The sequence below is a fragment of the Bison bison genome, unplaced genomic scaffold (assembly GCF_000754665.1).
Source record: "Bison bison bison isolate TAMUID 2011002044 unplaced genomic scaffold, Bison_UMD1.0 scf7180017864167, whole genome shotgun sequence".
NCBI lineage: Eukaryota > Metazoa > Chordata > Mammalia > Artiodactyla > Bovidae > Bison > Bison bison.
Window position 1 is genome coordinate 4,841,531 of NW_011494739.1, and position 11,612 is coordinate 4,853,142.

The following is an 11,612-nucleotide window of genomic DNA, read 5'->3' on the forward strand; positions in this document are numbered from 1 at the left end:
GAGTGGGTTGCCATTTCCTTTTCCAGTGCATGAAAGTGAAAAGGGAAAGTGAAGTCGCTCAGTCGTGTCTGACTCTTAGCTACCCCATGGACCGCAGCCCACCAGGCTCCTCTGTCCATGGGATTTTCCAGCAAGAGTACTGGAGTGGGGTGCCATTGCCTTCTCCGCCAAAAGAGCACAATTAACTTTAATTTTGAAGACTTTCTGTCATATGAAGCAACTGATACACTCAGGGAAAGTCTCTAACAGAAGGGTCCCTCGGCAGAGACCAAAAAAGACCCCACTTCCCAAGAAACTCCCCAAATCATCAGTGTCCATGTTTCTGGTTCTTTGAGATGGACCCCAGTAACTTTCAAATGTCTGTGGAGTAAAAATGTCTTACACAGCACAACCCAGGTGGTTCCCCTAGACTGTGGGCAGCAGCAGGGCTCACTGCTCCCGGTGTTTACGCCGAATCCGCCATCCGAAGGCAGGAACTCACTGTCAGAGGTGCCGTGGACACCAGCCACCTCCAGAGCCTGCCTGCCTCAGAACCAGAGTGCCTTGAGGAGTCTGTGCCCCTGGCGGTGATTAGTGTCCACGTAGGATAATGTTTCTGGAAGGAGGAGGAATTAAGACAGGCAGGTCTGAAGTTTTTATTTATGTGGTAAGGACTCACTTCAACCAACAACAGGGTTTCTTCTGGAGGAATTCTTTTACCACTGATGACAACAAGCAAACAAGCTTTTGTTGCTGTTCAGCTGCTAAGTCATGTCCAACTCTTTGTGACCCCAGGGACTGCAGCATGCCAGGCACCTCTGTTCTCCACTATTTCCTGGAGTTTGCTCATATTCATGTCCATTGAGTCAGTGATGCCTTCGAACCATCTCATCTTCTGTCGTCCCCTTCTCCTCCTACCTTCAATCTTTCCTAGCATCAGGGTCTTTTCCAATGAGCCGGCTCTTCGCATCAAGTGGCCAAAATATCCGAGCTTCAGCATTAGCCCTTCCAATGAATATTCAGGGTTGATTTTCTTTAGGATTGACTGGTTAGATCTCCTTGTAGTCCAACAGACACCCAAGAGTTTTCTCCAGCCCCACAATTTGAAAGCATCAGTTCTTCAGTGATCAGCATTCTTTCTGATCTAACTCAGCTTTTAGTTGGTTTATTATTGTTCTTAAATTCTTAACACCTGGTGTTGACCCTCCTCCCCCACCCTTGACAGGGGCTCTTGCCCCATTAGCAGCTGCATTTTGGGGGATGGATCTGTGGGCTCATTCAGACGTTGGCTTGTTAGAGGGTGGAGTGAGAAGCAAGGCTTCCTGAGGGTTAGTCATTTTGCTGGTGGCACCATCTCCCAATTTTGCAGGAACAGTCCTGGCTGTTTTCAGAGATTTTCAAGGCAAATCAGGATCAGTGTGAATTAAGGGGCCTTAGATGTGTTCATCTCAGGACTTCTTCCACTCTTAAAAAATACTGATCTCGAAAGAGATTTTATTTATAAGGGCGATGTCTGCTAGCTGTCTACTAGAAATTAAAATTGGGAAAATTTAAAGATAGTTATTAATTCATTAAAAAGACCAATATGACCCCATTGCATGCCACTGTAAATAATGCAGTCTTATGAATAGGACTGTATTTTCCAAAATGAAAAAAAGAAATTAACCAGAAGAGTGGTACCATTTTACATTTCTGCAGCTCTCTTTACTGTCTGCCATAGTGGACAACAGCTGTGATCACACATCTGCTTCTGCATTTAGTCTGTTGTGATGTGTTTTAGTTGAAATATAAAAAAGAAAATCTGGCCCCAGTCCTTCAGCAGTTAGAAAAAGGAGAAGCATTTTAATACCTTCTTCAGGTAACTCAGGACCTTCTTCTTTGCTGTTACACCAAAACTCAACAAGTGGGAGTTTTTAAAAGGTAAGTTATAACAGGGGATCTGAAGCCACGCCTGTGAGCTCTGCCACATTGAAATCTGTGGGTCCATCCTGAAGTCTGAATGCATGGTTTTATGATATCACATATGAGCTATTTGGAAAACACTGTTTAAAGAGTTATGCCGTACCTCCAGATTTTAACGCTTTTCAGTATACAATATTTTAAAAAGTTACATTTATTAATATCATCATCTATCTCATGTAGGAAGTTGAGTATTAGGTTGCCATCATGGAAGCAGATACAAGTTTTCCAAAACCCTGATTTTTTTTTTTTTGCTTGAAAGCTCCAGTTTTACCAAGTAATGCCAGCTGTCCTCCTGGAGGTGAGAGGCTCACTCTGGCCATTTTCGAGAAAATGTCTGCATACACCTGCATCTGGATCCCCAGAGTCTGTCAGTGGTTCCCCCCACCCCACCTCCAGGACAGTGGTAGTGGGAGAGCACAGGCTCACTGAGCTCAGGACTTGGTGCCCACTCTTGCTTGGGCTCCAGCTGCCTGACCACAACCGAGCGCCGGGCATCAGGGAGCAAACACAGGACCTCCCCTACCCCTTCCATGCCACCAAGACAGTGTTGGGAATGACTCTTCTCTACGGTTGAGGTTTTTAAAAAGCTAATCATTTCACTGCTTCAGCAAGAAGACTTGAGTGAAATTGGCACCACCTTGTCTCCTAAAGGCCTGGAAATTAACCCAGTGACCACCAGTTCCCACAGGCCCCAGGTCGCCACTGCCCCATCGGTACAAACAACAACCCAACAGTGACGAAAGCGTTCCTGTGGAAATAGTTTCTTTTATAAAAACAGGAATGCCAGGTGGGATCCACGAGGCTGACTCAGTCTATGGAGCTGCGTTGGTGGTGCGACGTTTGTTCTGTGTCCAGGGACACGGGGATTCAGTGGCCATCTTCAGCCATTTTCCATGTGGCCATCCTGCACGAGGTTTGATTCTCAGTTTGAGGCCCCGTTATTCCATTTAAACAATCTCGTGGTTTCTCGCAGGTTAGGTCAAAACAGCTTATTTCCAATAGTGCTAGCTGAGTCATTTTTGCTCAACTTAATTGTAAAAACAGCTCAGTTTATATCTAAAAATACTTTCCATTAAAACTCTCAGCTCGTGTAATCCAATAAGGGCTCAGAAAAATTGGTACATTTTGGTCCCGAATCCTTACATCCGATGACCTGTTGTTAATTTAAAATATGAGCCTGTCAATTAGCATCGGGAGCCCATAAACCGTAAAAGTGCTTAGCTGCTCTCAACTAGTGTACAGGAAATGGTGTTTACTTCTATGGCAAGAGGGCCCCTCGGTCTCCAGCGACTCCCTCACTAGACCCCGTCACCCAGGAAACGTGAATGCAGACAGGTGGCAAGTGCCCTTGGGGCAGGAGTGGGATTGATGGTATCACAGTGACTAATGACATTTGGGAAGAGCTCACATTAACCTGGATGGGTGGTCAAGGTCGTGACACGGAGGAACTGCAGACAGACCCCCAGGCTGACTTGGGCACAGCTCAGCCTCTGACCCAGGCCACTCTGGAAGTCCCCACTGAACCTCACACAGTTCTGTTCAGTAACCCCCAAAGCTCTGCTCAAGCTGGACGTGCGTCCCCAACCTGGTAAATTTGACTCTGGCTTCTCATTGCTTCTGGAGGATCCCTGGGTGACTAGTGGCGTTTCCTGGGTTCTGTAGGCACTCAGGTGACTTGGCGCCAGCTCCTGTGCCTCTGGGGCCCTGGTGTGGGGACTGGAGTGGAGAGCACTGTTGCTGGGGTGTCAGCATCCACTCACCTCTCTCTCGCCCCTTCCTGCCCCCACAGACCACCATGCCAGGGATGAAGAGGGACTGCGGGGGCGCCGCAGCTGTCCTGGGGGCCTTCAGAGCCGCCGTCAAGCAGGTGAGGGGGGCCCTGACTTCCTCCCTGGTTCTCCTCCCCAGAGCCCCCTGAGTCTGTGTGGTTGGCACCGTCCCCCTCCACACTCCCGCGCCGGGTCCCTGGGGCCCCCAGAGCTCCTTGCTTCAGTCAGGGCTCCTCACGCCAAGAGCGTCACCCCACCCGGGCATGTCACCTCTCTGCCTGGCACCCGCTGGCATCATGGGCCCTCTGCTAAGTCCTAAGACCCCTCCCGCCCCAACCGGAATGGGAAGGGTGCTTTGGAGCTGGCTGGCTGCCTGCTCAGCCCTGGGCTCTGGCACTCAGGGCAGGGTTCTTTGGAGGGGCTGGCTGCTGTTTGGTGGAAGAGGTCTGGGGTCTGTCCTGGAATACCAGGAGTGGCCACACTGAGCCCAGACACCTGGGCAGCCAGAGGCCTCCGTGCTCCCCACCCAGAACACACAGGCCTCAGAGACCCCAACAATTGGAGCCAAATTCCCGAGCTGGGGGCCTGGTCGATAAGCAGTGCCGTGGCTGTTCCCCACGTTTGCCCTTTGACACTGTAGAGCATGTTTATGGAGCAGAGGCATGGGGCGCCCTGGCCATCCAGGGCCGCTCACCTCTCAGCATGGCTGCTTCAGGGAACTCTGAAAAGCCCAGCCCTTCCAGTCACCAAGCATAAGCCCCTCTTCCTCAAAGGTACTGCCTGAGCAGCATGACCCCCAGGGGGAGACTTCCAGAGAAAACAAAAGCAAAAAGATCTTGGCAAATGATTTCTGCCCAGCCACGCCCACGAGGGGAGCAGAAAGGCTGGAGGGGAGGAGGGGCTCGGCCTAAGGGGTGCTGGGCGGGGGGTGTCTCAACTGTACTGGGGGGCGTCATGCAGCCCCCATTCAGCAGCACCCAGCCCACCTGACCAGATTCAGCCAGGCCTGCTACCTACTCCATTAATGAGCTCGTCAAGTATGCAAGGGACATACCCAGCCTCCGGGGCTGGGGGGCACTCTGGGAAGGGCTCGCAGGAAAGTGTCCAATAATAGGAGCCAAATTCCCAGGCGGCTGCGCTGCCTGGTGTCTCAGCTATGGGTTTGGGGTGACTGCGCGCATGGAGGGTCTGTCCTGGCATCTGGACAGGTGGCTGGTGCCCCAGCAGGTAGACCCTTCCTATGGGCGAGGAACCACTTGGCAATTAAGGCTGGTTCATCAGCTGGTGGTTGGAAGTGGTCCTCGGATTCCTCCTGCTTTGTAACTCATTTTTTAAGAAAAGGAATGTGCCTCCATTTGAGCCCCAAAGTATATAATGAGGGTCATCACTCACAGAATGAAGTAAGAGTCCATGCTCACACCAAGAGGAACAAGTCATCTCCTCACAGTGGCCTCCCAGTTGCTAACAGTACAAGGGAGAGAGGTGGGAACCCACCTTTTGGCAAACAACAGCACAGTAATTGTCTCAGGTGAGAGTGACCAACAGATGCTAACGTCAGAGTCGAGTGTGGTGAGCGTGGGAGTGAGAAGGGGCACCCACACAGGGGTTTCTGTGGCTGCCCTGAGGGACACTGGGGGGTGGGGGGGTCACTGTGCCTCCAGGGACTTAGTGCACTCAACCTGAGTGTAGGTACAGGGAAACAGCAAAGGGTCAAGGTCATCAAAGTCAAAAGCCCTACCTCAAAAGCTAAAGATCAGCAGGTTTGTGAGGTTAGACATTGTGACCGCTGACCACATTGTATGGATAGGAGGCGGGAGCTGAGCACAGACTTGAACCCAGCAGGCAGCTCCGCTTCTAGGGTACATGCTGCGTCGCCTGGCCTCTGTTGGGACCCTGATCTAGGGCCCACCGCCAGGATGGTGGGGAGTGCAGGGGGCTGTGATCTTTGCTCCTTGGACCCATCTGTCTGTCTCTCTGTTGTGTGTCAGAGAGCTCCAGCCTGTCACCATCCTTCCTGCCCCTGATACTCCCAGCCTGTAACTGGAGCCTCTGCCCTTTTCCCTCCGGGTTTTTTTTTGTTTGTTTGTTTTTAATTGGAGGCTAATTACTTTACAATATTGTAGTGGTTTTTGCCATGCATTGACATGAATCAGCCATGGGTGTACATGTGTTCCCCATCCTGACCTTCCCTCCCACTTCCCTCCCCCTCCCATTCATCAGGGTCATCCCAGTGCACCAGCCCTGAGCACCCTGTCTCAAGCATTGAACCTAGACTGGCGATCTATGTCACATATAATAGTATACATGTATCAATGCTATTCTCTCAAATCATCCCACCCTCGCCTTCTCCCACAGAATCCAAAAGTCTGTTCTTTACATCTATGTCTCTTTTGCTGTCTCACATATAGGGTCATCGTTACCATTTTTCTAAATTCCATATATATGCGTTAATATAGTGTATTTGTGTTTTTCTTTCTGACTTACTTCGCTCTGTATAATAGGCTCCAGTTTCATCTATCTCATTATAACTGATTCAAATGCATTCTTTTTGATGGCTGAGTAATATTCCATTGTGTACATATACCACAGCTTTCTTATCCACTCATCTGCCGCCTCTAGGGTTTCAAAGACACTCTCCATGCAGTGTTCTGCTTGGCTGAGAACTCCGTGGGGCCCAATGCCACAAGGCCGGATGACATCCACCTGCTGTACTCTGGAAAGTAAGGCCAACGCCGCCCACCTGCCTCATAGCACCCACGCCACTGTGCTGTCCCAGAGCCCCGGGTGCCTGCGATGGGGGCTGGGTCCCTGTTTGAGGTGTCAGGGGCCCACGGGGTCTGGGGACTGCCCCCCAGCTTAGGGGGCCAAACCCTTTCCAACCTTTAGGCACTGCATTGCAGTTGAGGACAGGGAGGAGGGGCTCTGAGTGGGGTGTCTGCTGTCCCCAGGACTGTGGAAATCAACAACACGGACGCTGAGGGCAGGCTGGTGCTGGCAGATGGTGTGTCCTACGCCTGCAAGGACCTGGGCGCCGACATCATCCTGGACATGGCCACGTTGACCGGAGCTCAGGTGGGCCCCCCTGTCCCTTCTGCTTCATCACCTGGTCAGAGCTTGTCTGTGAGGGTGCAGGCACACAGAGCCCATGGACCTTGGAGGGAACACTGGCACAGGGCCCCTGTGGGGGCCCTCTTTCCCTGTCTCTTTCTCTGCCTTGTTTTCTGTCAGCCCCTCTTCTGTCCTCAGTGTCCCCCAACCCGCCAGGTGATGCTCTCTACATCTCTCCCGCATGCCCAGGGCATCGCCACAGGCAAGTACCACGCGGCTGTGCTCACCAACAGCGCCGAGTGGGAGGCGGCCTGTGTGAAGGCCGGGCGACAGTGCGGGGACCTGGTGCACCCGCTGGTGTACTGCCCAGAGCTGCACTTCAGCGAGTTCACCTCGGCCGTGGCCGACATGAAGAACTCGGTGGCGGTAGGTATGGAGCAGGGTGGACCTTGGTCCCCCTGTGAGGGCCCAGATCTGGGCTCTGAGTAGGGGAGGGGAGAAATCAGGGAAGGGGATGGCGCTCTCACTGCTCTCCCCGCAGCATGTTCATTCAGCAGGCACTGGGGCATCCTCCCGGCTCTGGAGTCCCCACTGGGTCTATCGCTGGCTCCCCCTTTGCCCCCAGGGTGAAGGCAGACCCCCTAGCCCAACTGCCGGGCCCACGGGGACCCTCTCTGCTGCTCTCCACACTGGGCCCTCCACCCCAGGCCCCTTCTTGCAGACACTGGGAGAGGTGGTCGCTGAGGATGGGGGTCAGGAGGGCGCAGGGTGTCCACTGTGGCCACCCCCACCATGGCTGCAGTGGATGCTTACGACTGCCTTCTACCCCAGGACCGGGACAACAGCCCCAGCTCCTGCGCTGGCCTCTTCATCGCCTCACACATCGGCTTCGACTGGCCTGGGGTCTGGGTCCACCTGGATATCGCCGCGCCCGTGCACGCCGTGAGTCTGGGCCCCGGGGGTGCCCCTGCCCACCCCACCGTTAGGCCTTCCTTGGCCGGCCAGCCACTCTGCTTCCCTTGCTGGCCCCTCCCCACGGGTCTGGCTGCTCCCACTCTCTCCTGCATCCAGAGCCCCTCTCTGGCTCCAGAGCACAGGCTGAGCTCATCGGAAACATTCTGTGTGAGGGTCACACGGCCAGCTGTGGTCCCCCCTGACCTCTGGTCTCCTCGTCCCTGGGAACAGTGTGGCTGCTGTGTGCAGTCCTTCCCAACCCGCCTGTCCTCGGCAGGAGGCCCAGGGGCCCTGGTCTCACCCTTTTCCTCCCCGAGGAGCCAGGAGAGGGGAGGGGAGGAGAACCCAGGGCTGTGTCCACAGCTCATCCTCCACCGGCTTTGAGTGGAACAGGACAGGGAAGGGGGCTGGGGGGTGCATGGGGGATCAGATGCCCTGGTCCAAGAGCCCTCCCATGGTGGCGGGTTTGCTGGGGTGGGGGGCTTGGCCGCACAGGTTTCCACTGTCTTCACCCACAGGGCGAGCGCGCCACGGGCTTCGGTGTGGCCCTTCTGCTGGCACTCTTTGGCCAGGCCTCCGAGGACCCTCTGCTGAACCTGGTATCCCCACTTGGCTGCGACGTGGACGCCCAGGAGGGGGACGCGGAGAGGGACTCCAAGAGGCGCAGGCTTGTGTGACGCAGCCGCCCTGCCCAGTGACACTGGGCACTTTACCTCACTTTGCACTGATTAATTCTAAGCAATTGGAAGATTATACTTTGAGATGTTTTGTTTTTAGTTGTCATGGTGACGGAAACAGCTCCTTCTTGTGTCTTAGGAGACAGCTCAGGGTTCGGGGGGCCCAGGGAGGGGTGAGTGGGCAGCACTGGGTTTGTTTTATGTTTGATTCCCCGCCAGCTTCTGCAGACCATGCCCCTCCCTGGGGCCCCTGCACGACCCCCAGGCTCCAGAACGCATGCACGGCCCTGATGCTCTTGTCCACGTGGCCCTCAAGACCCCCGCCTGTGCCTGGGCCCCACGGTGGGTGCCGGTGGCCCCATCTGCAGCCCCAGGCTCCGTACATGGCACCCACATTGCAGGGCACCCAGGCCCCACTCCAGCTGGGGCAGTCCCTGCCTCCAACAGACCACCCCTTTGAAAGGATGGGGCGACTTGGTTCAGGTTTTATGGAGCAAAAGGAATGTCTACTCGGGCCCCTCTGAGTTCACTGCAAGTTGAATTAAACATGGCTAAACCACATCACACCTCTGCCTCTGTCTCCCTCTTTCTCCAGCCCGTTTTAGCAAGCAGCCCAACAACCTGCCTGTGGGTCTGAGGCTCCGGGTGCCACCATCTCCTCCCAAACCAGCACCCGACTTTGAGGTGAAATTTGCCAACCTCATTCCTGCAGATGAGAGCCCAGGGCCAGCTGGGCTCTGAGGTTCGGAGTGCAGGCTCTGGAGGGCGGGCACCTCGGACTTTCCCACGACCCTCAGTCTGCAGGGAAGGTGTCCTGATCCCTGGCACGGCACAAGGCGAGTGTTACACAGGGTCAACCGAAAGCCCCCTGGGCAGGATCCTAGGAGCTGAAGGGCATAGCCTGGCCAGGTGTCAGGGAGACCCCCAGCCTGGGCCCCGCAGAGGGGGTCCAGGACTCAGGCTCTACCTGGCATGGAGCCGGCACCTCCTCTGCAGGCGACGGGAGGGCGAGAACACGCCTGCAGGCCACACATTCCCTAGCTGTGTCTGGGCTCCTTGACCTCGCACCCCTGCCCAAGGCTCCCTAAACTTCAGGTCCCTTCCCCTGCCCTGAAATCAAGGTGACTCTTTCTGGGCATGATCTCAAGCATGTATTTATTAACTGCCTGCTGTGTGCACAGCCCCAGGCTGGGCCTGGAAGAGGCAAGCGGCAGTCCCAGGGCCTCCGCCCCGTCTGGGAAAGCCCTGGCCCGACGTGTTAAATTGCAGTAATCATGGTCACGAGGCAGTCAGTGGGCTCAGGGAGGCACGGGGGCCGGAGGGGCCAGGAGCCTTCATGGGTCATTAGCGTGCTTAATGGCCTTGGTGTTGGCAGCTCAATCCAGCTTCTCCCTGAGAAGCCCTGAAGGAGCCAGAGGTCACTGAGGTGGCCCAGCTCCTTCTCCTGGCAGCTGGCACTGTCCACACCCCCTGCAGGGGCTACAGGGATCCGGGGGACTGAGTGTCCCTTGTGCGGGCACAAAGGGGGCCTCAGGCCCAGGGACCCAGCTGGGCAACAGCTGCAGGCCAAGGGCCTGGCAGTGGGGGGAAGCAAGGATGAGGCAAAGACCCTACTTCTCTGAGGCCAAAGGGCTTGAGGACACGACGGCTGCTTCCAGCCACTCCACTGGAGCCCCAGCAACAGGGTCGGCAGGGGGCAGGCAGGGAGTGGGTGGGCGCTGGCACGTCCACTTGATCATCGTCTCAGGCGCAGTACAGGAAGGTGAGTCTGGTGGACAGCTCCTGCTCCAACTGCAGCTCACCCAGCCTGTGGACCAGGAAGATGTCCGTGCAGAGCCCCAGCATGTGGTCCACATCAGGCAGCTGGTCATACATGATGGAGTGGGCAATGCGGAGGAAGTGGTCTTGGATGAACTTGGCTGCAACCATCACCACCGACACGTAGAGCCCGACAATGCTGGGGGGATGAGGGGGCTTCAGTACTGCTGTCCCAGGAGAGTAGAGCACAGCCCCTACTCAGCCCAGTGGGATAGAAGTGCAAGTGCTAACCACTCGCAGCCCCCACGACCTCTTGTGAGTGGGACTGGGGTTCCAGTCCCCACCTGGGGTTGGAGGGCCAGGTGACATGTGACCCTACAGACGGGAATGAGGACAGTGGGAGTGCCCATTTCCGCTAGCAGCTTGTGTGACAGTAAGTCACCATCCTGGTGTATTTCTGGGGCTAAGGGAACAGGGATTTGTGAGCCCCCCCTCCACCCCCACCCCATCCCAAGCAGTTCTGGTGAGCAGGGGCAAGAAGGGGCGGAAAGTTCTGAAGCCTCTGGGCCACAGGGCAAGTTCTTGGGGCCGGGGGAGCCTTACCCGTATCCTGCCAGGAAGCCCAGGCTCTGGGGGCTGATTTTGTCATTAAAGATGACGAGCTCCTGGTCCTGATGCAGCCCCAGCTCTGGTCACAGCCTGGCCGCCATTCCTGGACCACCCACCACTCAGCTGCTGGGCTGGCCATGGGGGCCTCCACTGGCCTCAGCTGCTGCAGCTGGATGGTGGCATTGCGGAAGGCCAGGAGGTCCACATCCCATGGCCTATGGAAGTGGGCTGTGTAGGAGAGGCAGCATCAGGCCCTGGGGATGCCTGCAGGCTGGGAAGACCCCATGTCACCCACGGCGACCAAGTCAGGGGACTTGCCTCCAAGGGGCTGGGATGGATGCTGATTGAGCAAAACCTCTGACACTCTCCCACCCTCCCTGCAGGCAATGCAACCTCTTCTTAGACTCAGCCTGGCCCCTTACCCCCAATGCACCCCTTCTTCCTGCCTTATTCAGGGGCCCTCATCTGGAGGCCCCCTCCCCAGCAGCACCTCCTGAGGAGCCAGTGTTCAAGGTCTCCCTGGGAGGGTCAGCCTGGTCCCCTGGTGCACACTGATGCCCCTCCCCAAAGGGACTCTGCCCCCTCAACCTCCCCCCACCCCATGAGCACATCCATCACCCCAGAAGCCCCTCCCCCAGTCCACACTGGTTGAGCTGGAATTTGCTGCTGAGATGCTCTGCCCAGAACCTCTGTTCGTACTGTTCCCAAGTGAATTGATTTCAGCGGTTTTGTTTATTTGTTTGTTCTTTAACAAAAGGTTGTTTTGGTTTGAGATTCAGCAAAAACACACGCCGCCTTCTGCTTCCTCTCCATTCAGGATTCAGTAAATTAGCTGTTTTCCAGTCGGCTTCGAGGC

At 55.6% G+C, this 11,612-nt stretch overlaps 1 protein-coding gene across 1 annotated transcript in view; it reads left to right on the forward strand.

Moving 5' to 3' along the window:
- Positions 1 to 8,955, forward strand: part of NPEPL1 (aminopeptidase-like 1) — a 17,970-nt gene extending 9,015 nt beyond the window's left edge. Inside the window, exons 8-13 of the mRNA XM_010841906.1 lie at positions 3,731 to 3,808; positions 6,330 to 6,430; positions 6,659 to 6,782; positions 7,008 to 7,184; positions 7,590 to 7,700; positions 8,231 to 8,955. Coding sequence (XP_010840208.1) covers positions 3,731 to 3,808; positions 6,330 to 6,430; positions 6,659 to 6,782; positions 7,008 to 7,184; positions 7,590 to 7,700; positions 8,231 to 8,389 — 750 coding nt within the window. The 3' untranslated portion in view covers positions 8,390 to 8,955. The remainder of the gene's footprint in view (positions 1 to 3,730; positions 3,809 to 6,329; positions 6,431 to 6,658; positions 6,783 to 7,007; positions 7,185 to 7,589; positions 7,701 to 8,230) is intronic.
- Positions 8,956 to 11,612: the final 2,657 nt, after the last annotated feature.